Genomic DNA, 14,943 nt, shown 5'->3' with positions numbered 1-14,943 from the left:
GCCGGAAGGTAGGGCGGAAGGCCCTCTTCAGCCTGCTTTCAGGAATCGTGGGAATGGGTGGGTGGTGGTTCGGGTGAGAAAGATGAGACGGACGAAATGAAGACAGAAGAGAATGAAAGATTATCTGTGGAATATTACTGGCCCAGCATTTGCCTAAGTGATCCAAGGAAACCACAGAAAAACTTGGACCAAGGCAGACGGACCCGGAATCGAACCGGCGTCCTCCCGAATACTAAACAATGGACTAAACCTCTAGACCCTGCCTCTTGGTCGACAAGAGGGTGTCGAGTGCAACCAAATATAGAAAATTTCTGAAAATAAATAAGAAAGAGCTAACAACGAGCCAGAACAATCAGAAAAACCTCATTTATAGTACCAGGAATTATTTGAATTCGTCACGTATATTTTGTCTGTGTAACAATGAGAATATTCACAAAATATCATAGAGCCAAACAATAGAATAAAGGAATTTTAGGGTATAAACAGTTTAAGAAATGTTATAAAGTTAAACTGAACAAAGCAACAAAGAAATTTGAAATGTAATGAAATTAAACAATTACACCAGATCTAACTTTTAATTAGCAAAATTGTAAAAACACTGATATAATTAATAGCACTAAACAGGTACTTTATTCGATCTGCCCCAAATTACTGAATCAAATAAATATGCGGTTAACGTCTGTTTAATTATTTATTTCCATTAAGACCTGATTTATTAATGTAAAATCTAAATACTAATTTATCAGTGAATGGCAAGCTACAGTGCAGTGTGACAGACGGTATGCAAACAGGACAACAAGCATCGTAGTTGGCGCATTATTATTAAGTCAGTAGGTTTAGAGAGCATTAGCCCAATGTTTGTCTAGCCGCAAATGTTCTTGAACTCTAGACACAAAGCAAAATGCGACCGGGGCCGCGAGGCCAGACCGCGGATGCACCACTATGCACACCGTGGACGTGTATAGTAGTAGAGTGATGTATAAAATGTAGTTGTAAGTTAGTAGCAGATGACTGTTTTGGCCGATGACTCAGGAATTTGCTGTAACTAATTGAAGAGGCAACAAACAATTCGACGTTCGGTTTTTGTCAGGACATTGCCCGACTGACGGCAATTTCGATTAGAAAATTGCACTCAAAAACAGCGGCGCATTGTATGCAGCCAGTCGCAGCAACAGTCAATAACCGCATTCGCCCATCGCCATCGGTTTCGTGAAACCTACTCATTATGCCTATGTATACGAAGTTGACGAGGCGACCTTCATTATTGACCACACAATTCACACCCACACATATTTATATATCCACTGTGTATTAAATCCCGGTCTATTAATTAATTGAAATAAACGTACACTTTACTGACTGAGTAGAAATGTGAGTGTTACTTAGGTGGAGCGATATCTAGAAGCACTCAACGCACCAGAAATTTGGAATGAGTGAAACGCTGCGATCGCTTATTTGTTTTAATAAAAGTCTGCCTTTAGGTTAAAGCAAGCGGCATAATCTAGGGGTGTAAACCATTGCTATTTGGAAGAATTTCGGTTCGAATTCGGATCCGTCAACTAAATTTAGTGATGGGCGAAAAAAAGCGAAAGACTGTCTTTATACTGCAACATTAAGACCAAAACCGAACGAATGAGGTCAAAATTAAAACCAAGACTGAACGAACAAGACCAAGGCTAATACCAAGACCAAACGAACAAGACCAAGACTAAAACCAAGACCAAACGAACAAGACCAAGACTAAAACCAAGACCAAACGAACAAGACCAAGAGTAATACCAAAAACAAACGAACAAGACCAAGCCTAGAACCAAGACCGAACGAATAAGACCAATACTAACACCAAAACCAAACGAACAAGACCAAGACTACAACCAAGACCTACCGAACAAGACCAAGATTAAAACCAAGATCGAATATGCAAAACCAAGACAAAATATAAAAAAAGAAACTTTACTAGTGTTTGAAAAAGGGAACTGCAAGAATTTCCTTCGAAAGCAAATGTTTTAATTGTAGAGACAAACAATTTCTTTTCGATTAGGAAGGGTCAATTTATGCATTGGATGAAGGGCAACTTCTCGAGTTTTCATAACTCTTACAACTATCGATTCTATTTGCTTTAAAAGTCATGTCAAGGTAGAAATAAAAATTTGCGCTTAAAAGAATTATTTAAAAAAACGTAAGTATCAGATTAAATGAGCAAAACCAGGACTTAACACGCAAGACCAAGACTAAGACCGAGACTATATCAGTAAGACCAGGACCGAGAACGAGACTATATCAGCAAAACCAAGGCTAGAGGTATTTGAACAATATCAAGACTATTACCAAAACTGGTAAGTCTTGGTTTTGATCTTGCTTTGCTCATTACCAGCTAAATTTTTCTGTGGTTTCCTTGGATCACTTAAGCAAATGCTGGGGCATTAATATTCCACAGATAATATTTTACTCTCTTCTGCCTTCATTTCGTTCGTCTCATCTTTCTCAACCCAGTCACTGCATTTGCTTAATGGAAGCTGAAGAGGGCTATCCGCCCTACCCTCCAGGGTAGTCCAGAGGCACGTCTCGTCTACCAGAATTAATAGTTGATGGGAATTAAAAGCTTTTTTTAAAAGTAATCTAGTTCATCATCATCATAAGGTCTTCTGCTCAAAGAATAGTTGGACATGAACCTCCACTATTTCCTATCTTGAGTCAATCTTCTCGAAAACTAGAAGTTTAGGAAACTAGAAATCTAGGCCTACCTCTACCTTCTTAGTTCCTGTATCTACTTCTAATATGTGTCTAACTAGCCCTTCGTGTCTGAAAAGGAATCCTACCAACTCTCAATGTTTGTTATTGATCTCCGAGGCGCCCTCCGTTTTCTTACTCTTTCTATCATTTATAACCTCTTCTATCCACGGCATTTTTAACATCCTCCTGTAACACCACATCCCGTATGTCCATGTTTTCCACCCATACAGAGCCTTGCTCTATCAACCATACACTTTAATTTCCACATTTATTGACCAAAAAAGTAAAACGAAGTGCATTTGTCAGTATCATTACACAATTTGTTAGCAATCTAGCCTAAAGAATAAATAATTTTTGCATTCAGGCCTAGCTTTGTTTCTGTTTCAGATGAAATGCAGCGAAACTCAAATATCGATAGCGGAAGACGTCGAAACGTGTAGCAATGCTCCAATAAGCACCATAACTAACGGCCCTCAATCCCTCAGGGGTTCCAACCACCATCCCGTGAACACGAACGGAAGCATTATCACTATGACACTTAAAAATAACCATCTCATAGTCGAAACCGAAGAACGAAACGTAAGTTTAACATTTTCCTTTTCCAAAACTAATTTCAAAACTGTTCAGTGTTCATCTTTAAAAAATATAACAGCCAAATGTAATATAAGAAGAATCAAGAAGGAACCATAAAAGGATAATGCCTAAGAAATCTCAGAATGTCTTTGTAAAATAGCAAAAGTGTTTGTCAGTAAATCTAAAGTACATACCCAAAAAGCCTAAAGCAAAATTTCAATGTAATTGAGACGTTATCAAAATAATTTTCTACAATATCTACTTGAAAGTTCTTCTCTCTGAATATCCCCTAATTGCTTATAAATTGTTCCCGAAGATACCCGCGTCCTTAATTAGAAGTAAGAGTTTTAATAAAGTTCGTCCAAATGGTAGCTCCAGAAGGCAGTAATGAATAGCAAGCTAACAAATGCTCAATTATTTGTGAAGTTAGGAAAGTTGCACGTAGTTCGTAACGTGTTTAAACGAACTGCTCTTTCTCTCGAATGCATTTAACACTGTTATAAGTATTCTTTTTCGGAATACAAACATATCTAGTGAGCTTTGCAGTGTCAACTGTATGGATTGGATTACTAATCAAGAGCACCTACGTATAAATAGGATTACTAATTCAATTTGTACTCTTAAGAATGACCATAATAGCGCAATATTAATTTGAAATCATTTTTTCGATTTTTTATTTACCCACTACAAACTACCTCAAATTAATTAAAAAAAAATGTTGCTTTTGCTTTGGCTTTACGCACCAATCTTCCGACCACTAAACTACGACCACAGTAGTGGGTAAATAAAAAATCGTAAAATGATTTCAAATTGATATTGCATATTAATCCACTATTAAGTAACTAACAATGTCATAGGACCATAATATCGGCCAAAACAATAGTCCTGACCTCACCCCAACAACCTACTAACCTAACCTAACCTACCAATTATTGAGTGGTTCTGTAAGAAGCGTCTAGTTTGCTCCAGCTTTAACAAGTCCCGACCTATCACAGATGTGCAGTTTTTATGCATGGATTAAATGCATTAGAATTTTTTCTGAATTTACATACGTTTGTATCTTTTTACTTTTAAGGTTAANATTAAAAAGAAAAAATGATTTCAAATTAATATTGTATATTAATCCACTATTAAGCAACTAACAATGTCATAGGACCATAATATCGGCCAAAACAATAGTCCTGACCTCACCCCAACAACCTACTAACCTAACCTAACCTACCAATTATTGAGTGGTTCTGTAAGAAGCGTCTAGTTTGCTCCAGCTTTAACAAGTCCCGACCTATCACAGATGTGCAGTTTTTATGCATGGATTAAATGCATTAGAATTTTTTCTGAATTTACATACGTTTGTATCTTTTTACTTTTAAGGTTAAGTTAGTTAGTTTAGGTTGTGCTGATTGCAAATTATTTTTACAGTTCATTCCTTTATAACTAATAATTTAAATAACCCTGTAATCCCCATGACATTGTGCTAGCTTCCCTAGTCTAACTAGACGTTAGATTTGCCAGGTGCAATACTACAGGTTACATTAAAGCTTAAAATAAATAAATATACTATGTTGTTCCACATTACTCAAATTGTAATATCACAAACAAAATTACCTATCTATCTTCTCTGGAAAGTTTTAACAAGATTCTGCAAATACCTTCCCAAAGTAATTAGTAAAATAATAAAATTTGTCTATAAAACGTCATAAAACGATGTAGAGGCACTTGTAAAACAATGTCTGGATACACTGTAATAAATGTAGATATCACAAGCACTACAAATAATTCTCAAGAATCAAATAACAATACAATAACATCAGGAATGTTTATGAGTTGTTGTTTGAGACAAGTGAACATTAATTGAAACTTTTCTGTAAGTATGTACTTAGAACTGAATGGCCATAGTAAATGTCAGGTACATATTTATTAATATTGCATTTTTCTTGGCCCAACTTTAAAATTTTCCTGTCTAACGTGAAATATAGCAATACAGTTTTTCATTTTATTCCTAAGACGTCGCATTCGCGCTTCACCTAGGGCGCCTACACGACCAGTTATTACTATGAACGAGACTCGTAGGTCTATATTGAAAAATTGGTACAATAAATTTTATACAGTTTCTTAGAAACTCTTGTATATTATGAGATGAAATAAGGTCTTTTAGAAACAACCATAAAGACTATTACTTAAACTTTACGTATCAAACAAACAGGAATATGTTTGTTTAATTGAATTTTGCTAAAATTTCTGCAAATGTCATTTCATTATAATCTTAGTGTCATCAGTCGTAGGACTGGCTGCACATCTCACTTTCTACTGTCTTGAGCTAATCTTTACATCTTCCCTAAAATTAGTGCGTCCCACATCCTTAACTCCTGTTTCTGCCTCCAATATGTTTCTCACTAGCTCTTCATGTCTGAAAAGGTATCCTACCGAGTACCCACCTATCTTGCCTTTTTCTTATTGATCTCCCTAACGCCCTTTGTTCTCCTGCTCTTTCTAATACAAGGTGTCCAGAAAGAGTATTTTGTTTCTGCGTTGTCCTTGCAACGGCGTGGTTCGAAGGGGTGCGCTACTTCACTACTTTTTGGAGATTTTAATAACCATGGAAGTGTACCCGGGAAACCATCGTGCTTTTTGCGTACGCGCCTATTATCGCAATGGTGATCCGATAATCATAGCTCAACGATTTTAATGGGCCAAAATTAATCTACGGAATGCATCGAAAGACGATATCATCAGAAAATGGATTCGAATTTTTGAGAATACCGGTTCGACTGTGAAAATTCACAATCCCGGTCGCCCGCGCCTCAACAAACGATTGAAGACGTAAGAGTGTCAGTGCGTGAAAATGCGTCTCAATCAGTTTGCAAACGCAGTCAAGAACTTGACATAAAAATCGTCGTTACAGAAGATTCTGAAGCAAGATCTAAATCTTACAGCCAACAAAATTCAGTTAGTTCAAAAACTGAACCTTACCAACTATCCCCTCCGACTGAATTTTGCAAATGAAATACTTCAATGCTTTCCAACGTTTGATAACATTCTGTTTATTGATGAAGCGAACTTTCACTTAAATGGTCACGTAAACAAACAGAACAATAGTCCAAAAGTAATTGCGTGAGCTGCCATGTCTAGTGAAGGCATTATTGGGCCTTATTTTTTTTGAAGACTGGCGAAGGCGAGCGCTTACGGTAAACTGTGACAAAATTGTGATAAGTTAAGAAAGTTTTTGGTTCCACAAGTGCAAGAGTTTTTGCGGGTTTTAATGTGGAAACATGGTTTCAACAAGACGAGGCTACTTGTCACACCTCAAACCAATCGCTTGCGGTTGTCAGTCAACTTTTCCCGGAAAAAGTGATCTCTCGTCGAGGCACCATCAACTAGCCACCGAAAATCCCCGATCTCACACCTCCTGATTATTTTGTATGGGGATACCTTAAAGGGAAGGTTTATGCAAACAAACCACGATCTCTACTGCAATTGAACCACAATATCCACACCGAAATGGCCGCCGTTTCCAGAGAGATATGTAGACGCGTGGCGTTTTTTGGTTGGAGAAGTGCCAGCAGCACAAGGATCAACATTTGGACAACATGATCTTTGGCACTTTATTTTCCAAAACTTTGTCTAAATATTAACGAAAAACATATTTTTTTGTTACTTGTAGTTTCTTTTTATTGAATTTATAAACACCCCCTACACTTCCTGGACACCCTGCACTTCTTCGTTTCTAATCTCTACATCCACAGTATCCTCGTCATTAGCTTGTAAATGTCATTTATATTGGTTAATTTGATTTTTTCCTTCATTATTACGTATTTCTAATTAAAGGCGAATGGATGAAAAATCGTTGATTTTTAGAAAGAAATCCAATAAAGCGGCTCCCTCGGGATATTACTCGAAAGTAGAAAATGAGTACAGCAGCAGCAGCAGCAACCGTGAAATTGATTAAAATTCAGGTTTTCACAACATAAATTGCATTCCAACAAGCTTATTAGCAGAAATAAATTGAATCTTCTATTGAAGGTGCAGATGAAAACGTCACCAAGCTGACTTTTTCCAGATTGTATTTACTAACTTTTATTGAAAATGCAAGGAAGGTGTGTATCAAAACTTAATGCAGCAGACACAGGATAATGTAAATCGAAGAAAGCACATATTTTATACAAAAATTTACAAAACAAGCTTTCAAAAATTGTATTCAAACAAACTTTCGCCACTAAGAGATATCCTCTGAACCTAACACAATCTTTTGCTTTTGAATCTATCACATATCATTATGACACATTATCTAGATTACATAAAGACTATAAGTAGAACTAGATATAAAACTATTGAAATTCCAAGAATATATAAGACTATTAGTAATAAAATAAGCTACGTCAATGCTATTAGAATATTCAACATGTTGCCAAACAATCTAAAAGTGCTACCAAACTCAATTGCTGTGCGTAAATATAAACTGAGAGAATGAATAAGTCGAAATCTATAGTAACAAGAGGTACTATGTTAATCATGTAAATCACTATTATATTCAATTTGTAATTGATGATTTGTTTTTTTTTATATGAGTTTATATCATCTATTACATTATTTTTATTGATAAGTTGTATAGCTATTTAAAATAGCATATCTCCAGTCTACAAACAGGGCTTACCCCCTCTGTAGATATTTACTCTGTAAATATATTATCTGGATAATAAATACAAAAATACAAATACAATTTTAGCGTGTAGATAACAAACAACTGTATGTACTTAATAAAATACTCATCGAAAGTCAGCAACAAATAAATAAAACAGTAATGAAATATTTTTTACTAAAGAAATTAGAAATTCTTATTTATTTTAGAGGATCTTATATTTTGTGTGTAAGAGCTATTTCTCTCATTCTTTTCTATCGACTGGTTTAATAATCCATTTTTTATGTCTATCTAATGAAATGAAGCTATACCCAATGGCTCAGGATTTATAGAACGTAGATAACACAGATCGAACTATATACCTACATTCTAGTCGAATACACGAATAAAACATCCCTGCAGTTAATACCACTAGAGAATTGCCGAATATATCGGGGATTTACAGCAACTGCGCAACAACAACAGAAAATTTTTCATCTTAAAGACGAATAGAGAATTCGTTCATTCACTTCTACAACTGAAAATTTAGCTTATATGTATAGTGGTCTAGCATAATTATTAATATGCTGAGAATTTTTGTAGAGTTTTCAATACATTAAGTGAATTAATTATTGAATTACCTTTTACTACTTTGGATAACCTCAAATTAATAAGGAAAAGCAGCAATAAGCTGTCACATCCTCGCCGAGAATCGAACCTGGGTCTCTGGCTTTACAAACCATTGCTCTACCACTAAACTATGAGAGGTGACAATAGCATTAATTTAAGGTTATCTGAAGTAGCAAAACTTAATTTTAAAAATCAATTTTTTAATTAATATGCAATTTCTGTTTCGAGTATCTGCTGTATCTATTTATTAAAGTAAGTATAACCTTAAAAATATAGGTATTTCTAATTCGAAGGGTACGTCAGTAATAAAATAATATGCACACTTTGTGACACTGTAGCTACAATGATTAAATGCGAAAGAGATGTTTGGTATCTGTTTTCGCAATTTATTGCAATTTAAAGGTTGCTAAACGAGCGCATAATGAGCACATTTACGGTTGCATTATCCTTAAAAATTTTTTGAAACATTCAACGGATGCATATGTTACCGGTGTTTTATGTTAACATGCATACATATATACGAGCATTATGCACTAACAGCTGCTGTATGTTGTTACTTTTTGACGCCATTCGGACCAATAAATAACCTTCAAATAGTATATAGAGCGAAATTAAAATTGAGACAACTAAACACTTTTTGTTCAAATAAAAGATAGATCTGATGTAGTAAAAACGAATAAAATTTTTAACAAAATCTAATTTTATCTTAGTTATTACTTGACACAAAACTATAACCGTTATATTCATACGCGAACTTTATGTAATTTATATGTTTTATGTATTATTATAAGAGGAAAAAATAGATTAGTACGGGAATTGTACTTGGGGGTAGACCCAAAACCGCCAGAATAAGTACCTACGAATTATTCCGAGTGTAACACTTATTCAAAAGAGTCAAAATTTGAGGTTATGAATTGAAAGTGAATTGGTCGATTTGTGACCAAACCCTAAACTAATGAGGATTCCGAAATGAATACAGAATAACCCACCCCAATTTTCAAGAAGATCTATGTATATTAAAATTTACTTCATTCGTAAAACTTCTAGACTCCTAATTAACAAAAAAACACCTCATAATTTAAGGATTTAATGTCGATTATTCTATTATTATAACATGATGATATACTTGTAATTTATAGCAGAAAATACAATAAACAGTTGTTAATATTTATTATACCTGTGTATTTGAAACTTAGTAAGTTATCGATATAAAATTATTAACGCAAATTGCTGTATTGATGAAAACGCGAAACGTCAAGTCGAATTTTATTACAGTTCTCTATAAGCGCGTCATTGTTCCTCTGACGTAACTGTACGAGTGGTTGAAACGAAGCATAGAAGTAAAAACAATCGCACGTCAGGCAGTTTACAAATCACGCCAAAGTCAATTGTATAATCCGATTTGTATGCAGCATTCGAGTAATGCGCTTTAAAAGTTAATGACATGACTGCAGCCGTATTTTCCGCATCAAAATCGAGGCGCCTCATCTAATTAGATGCCGTTGATAAATTTTAGTGCGATATTTAGAAAGTAGATCCTGGCCGCGTGCCAAAAATTTGGCAGTAATTTTCTTTGAGTGCCCCAAAGACGATTTATCAACTTGAATATTGCAGATTTTACGATTATAGCGCAATTGATGTTTATCAACGATTCACTGTTCACACACACACAAAGCTATATACACGTATGACAAAACGCATACGTACGTCTATATTTTTCGAAACATTTTTTCACTTTTTGATGCAATTTTAAAAATAGCGCCATATTTCACGTGTTACATCAACGTAGGCGATTTATAAAACGCTGAATTTAAATATTTATTAGATACAGCAGTGCGCCAAAGTATACGACAATAATTTCTTATTGGCCGTAAATTTTCTGTTTCTCCAGTTTTCTTTTCAAATACATTCAAATATTCCACAGTATGGTATGCAAGGGAAACAGTAGGGAAGGAGCTAATATAAAGATAGGAGACGAAAAATAAGAAGAAATTGCTGATTTTAGGTATCTAGGAGGCCTAATAGGTCAGGACGGAAGGAGTAGTCGTGATATAAAGCAGAGAATAGCGCAGGGTCGAGTCGCCTTCAATAAAATGAAGTCACTTCTGTGCTCGCGAACGGTTAATTTAGAAATTCGGAAAAGATTGCTAACGGTGTATGTTCGGAGCGCGGCGCTGTACGAGTGCGAAACATGGACGGTGGTCGCTGCGGAAAAGAAAAGGTTAGAAGCGTTCTAAATGTGGTGTTAGAGGCGAATGATGAGGATACCGTGGATAAAGAAGGTTAGAAATGAAGAGGTATTAGAAAGAGTAAGAGAACAGACGACTTTATGGAAGTCAGTAAGAAATAGGCGAGATGGGTTAGTAGGACACTTCTCAGACACGAAGGTCTAGTCAGAGACATATAGAGGCAAAAACAGGAGTTAGTAGGGGTAGAGGTAGACCAAGATTAGATTACTGTTCACAAATAGTTAAGGAAATGGGTTGTTCTAGTTTTAGGGAAATGCGAAGGTTGGCTCAGGATAGGAGGGTGTGGATGTGCGTGTCCAACCAGTCTTAGGACTGACGACCTTATGATAATGATGATTCCACAGCGTGGTAAATTAATTAAAGCTTTTGACAAATGTTTCATTTCTTTCTTTTCTGTTCGAAGTTCCTTATTACCTCCAAAGAAAAATCAGAAAGCAGAACAGATAAGATCACTGAAGTCATAATAATGTTATCTTTAAGTGGTAGACTAACTTAGGACGAAATATCAGAAAACTTCTGAAGATTATCCTATGTTTCATGGTTTTTAAAAGATTCACAAATCAATTAAGTACCTACTACTTTTCACCATCACTAGTTTTAATTTCCAAACTTCTCATGGTAGTTGTATGTTGTTGAAGGACATCCAAGAAGACAGCAGAGAGACAAAGATGACGTATTCTCCGAGTGCTCGAGATGGTGTCTTCGTTGTCGAAGTTCAGCAAGGGAGCAAGAGAAGTCCAGGTTCCGGAGGTCCATTTTCATGCGTTGAAGCCGTAGCATCTGGGTCAACGAGTGACCAATGCGCGTTAGTTCATAATCCACCTGACAGGTGCTTTCCAATTTCTTCTCTTTTAGAAACTCACATATAGGTTAGGATGCTTTTTTATGTTTTGTGTCGTAAATACTTTAGTATTTTTCGTTTGTACCCATATGCACGTTTTAGTGGTTTTATGTTCTTTTATCACTGCTCGAAAACGTATTTTATCAATAAAAATCATTTATTTGAGTTTCTGTTTTATTTTTTACGTATTCCATGCATATTCTCTTACGTTTACTTTTATTTGATGTTGTCAAAATAAAGATCAAATCGTTGGTTGTTTAAAAATAACGCAGCAGAAGTACGAAGTAAATTTATAATGCCTATTTTTTTTTCTTCCGTCTATTACTTATATCAAATTTTATTTATCTATATTCCAAAGATATCATTCATCATTTATTATCCATAAATTTGACTCATTTGGCTGCAAAATCTGTCACAACTCAATGAAACAAATACCCCCCGAAATATACGAATTCCTCTAACCTTTTTTTCAGATACAGCGACGAAGATACCTTAGACGAATATGACGAGGCTGAATATTATGTTGAAACACCTTCACCAGCCACCAACGGTACTGAAACAATGTCCTCACTTCGTTGTCAATTACAGACAGGTCTCTGTCAATCTGATCGGAGCATATCTTCGGCAAATCAGACGTACACTTATGGCAATCAGCAAGGATATTGTTCGGGAAGCTTTGGCTATCCTTTTTATAATGGTTACATCGATGATGATGCGGATGAACCAGCCCAGAGAAGCGTCAAAAAAGACTGTCATAAGCCAAAGATTATTTCGGAAATTTACAAAAGCAACAGCGTCATCAAGGCTTCCTTCGAAGTTTTGGATGAATTGTCTTGTGATAATAGTGGGCCAGTGAAACATCCAAGTTTTGAAAGGTGAAAACCAACACGTTAGTCTTTTGTGGACATTTGAGTTTTTCCTTCTGGCTTCTGGGTTTTACAGAGGACCATTGCTGTGAACTGAAGATTCTGACAACAGCAACCGGCGAAACATTTCTAAGAAATCAACCCTATCTAGAAGCTAGAGGGAAGAAGTTGAAAGCTTGTAAAGCATCATAACATTTGAGTTATTTCTCCAGTTCTTCGTCCGAGCCCATTTTCTACCATTTTAATAAAATTTCGCGTTATGTTACTACCAAACGTCTTGGTGATATTTCAGATCATTATAATAGTATAAACTATGTACCTCCCTCAAACCCTTCACTTTCCAAAAGCTAACAGAAGTTTGATTTACAATACATCTGTCTATTCCACATCCCAACCAGAAACCCAATGTTTTAGCAAAGGAATTAAACACGTAATCAAAATAGCAATTTCAACGTGTCAGTATAATAACTTTGAACTAATTTGTTGTTCCTAGGTCGAATTCCCGAGATGTTGGTGCAAGTTTGGAGCGTACTCCAAACCAATTAAACACATCACAAACGGACCAACAGAACCGAGCGAGTTCGATAATGACTAATGATGCGACAGAGAAGCAATTTGATGAAGAACAAAAGCGCCTGGGCAATAGCAAAACAAACGACGACCCAGTGCAGTGTAAATTGGAGCAAACTTCGACGGCAACGTTAGATCGTCAATTGCCAAACAACAACATAAACGGCTTGGAAAGCTGTCAAATCATTCAGAACGAGCCGACGGGAAATTCCAGCAATATTAGTGTCGTTAACAATAATACGACAGAAAATTGTCTTGCTGTTACTGAGGTAGCTTAGAATTTACACGAACTTCGTAACATACAATGTTATTGGATGTCAAACCAAGAACATCGCGGAATTAGGCTAAAGAGTCAATAGATAGCAGGTTAAGAGAAGTTTTACTTGTTACAATATAAGTGGGTCATCGTGATAGGGTAAAATGCAAAAGTCACTTAGATGTTTCTGTTTTACTGTCACGTAGCTCATTCAGCCGAGGCTTCTGCGATAAAACATACGAGGGCGGTTCAATAAGTATCCGTGTTAGACATGAAGACACCTTTTTTTTTAAATTTGTTTTTTTATTTTTCAACATAGTCCCCTTTTAGAAAGATACACTTCTCCCAACGACCCTGCCATTTTTTTTACCCCTCCAAAAAATAAGATTTGTCGAACTCTCCAAAATCCCCCCTGTCTCGGCGATGACTTCCTCGTTTGAGCTAAATTTCTTTCTCGCTAGTCATTTCTTCATGGTAGGGAACAAGATGAAGTCGCAGGGAGTCAAATCGAGTGAGTACGGGGTGTGCGGCAGCAAATTCATAACGTAATTCATGCATTTTGGCGGCAACAACTCCTGATGAATGTGCCGGTGCGTTATCGTGTTGAAAACGCACCTTCTTTTTCGTCAAATGCGTCCGTGTCTCCTTCAATTTTTTGTCGAAGCGGTCCAATAACTCACTGTAGTATTGTCCAGTGATCGTTCTTCCTTTTCCTAAAAAATCCGTAAAATGATTTCCTCGGTAACAACGTTTTCCAGGCTTCCTGGTCGCTCCTATCAAAAACGGATCTTTGCCCACGTTTAAATTCGTTGAAGCAATATCTAACTGTGGTCGTAGATGACGAAATGTCTCCACAAACAGTATCCAATTTTGTTTTCATCTCCTCGCATTTTTCCCATCCAAAAACAAAAAGCGAGTTACCGAACGATACTGCTATTTTTCCATCTTAGCGAAAATAACGAAGCACGTCTGAGTGGAATGGCTGCCAAATCCAAACTAACCTATCAATCAGTCTGAAATTCGTTTTGACATGGTTTGATAGATGGCAGCACACGATGACAACACCAATTTCCCTCAGGAATGTCCCTGTCTTCAAACACGGGTACTTATTGAACTGCCCTAGTACTATGTGATTTTAACATTTAACGTACCTACGGTTTTATTTTTAACAATGTCATTTTTCTGAATTAGAAAGCGAAATAAAGCTAAATGAAATTTAAATGTTGTATCTAGACAACTACGCATTAGTGAGTAAACTACAAACATCTCCCTAATTAGAGACTTATCACACCCGTCGACACCACAGATAGAGGTTATGTGAAAACTTCCCGTTTTTGCTTTCTTGACGTTCGCTCGGTGTGAACAGTTTCTTATTAGTGGGAATTCCCTGTTTGTGCTTGCATTGCTGTAATTGTGTCTAATTGGACAACTCTAAACTGTTTTACTTTCTATGTAGATTGGATATAGAATTTGTGATGTCTATGTCATCGATAAACTAATACAAAAAATAACGACAACAACACATTAAAAAAATTATGTAAGTTACATCGCTTTATATGAAGTGTGGTCAAAAAGGGTGAACATAAGTCGTAGCTAACTTTGTATGTTGC

At 36.0% G+C, this 14,943-nt stretch overlaps 1 protein-coding gene across 1 annotated transcript in view; it reads left to right on the top strand.

Annotated features, from left to right (window-relative positions):
• The window catches only part of LOC108742327, a 54,733-nt gene extending 41,130 nt beyond the window's left edge, over positions 1-13,603 (top strand). The window contains exons 2-5 of the mRNA XM_018477507.2: positions 3,121-3,312; positions 11,439-11,629; positions 12,115-12,516; positions 13,001-13,603. Coding sequence (XP_018333009.1) covers positions 3,121-3,312; positions 11,439-11,629; positions 12,115-12,516; positions 13,001-13,355 — 1,140 coding nt within the window. The 3' untranslated portion in view covers positions 13,356-13,603. The remainder of the gene's footprint in view (positions 1-3,120; positions 3,313-11,438; positions 11,630-12,114; positions 12,517-13,000) is intronic.
• Positions 13,604-14,943: the final 1,340 nt, after the last annotated feature.

Source organism: Agrilus planipennis, unplaced genomic scaffold, assembly GCF_000699045.2.
Source record: "Agrilus planipennis isolate EAB-ADULT unplaced genomic scaffold, Apla_2.0 scaffold3, whole genome shotgun sequence".
NCBI classification, from domain to species: domain Eukaryota; kingdom Metazoa; phylum Arthropoda; class Insecta; order Coleoptera; family Buprestidae; genus Agrilus; species Agrilus planipennis.
The sequence above is the reverse complement of the archived record's forward strand: the minus strand, read 5'-3'. Positions and strand labels throughout refer to the sequence as shown.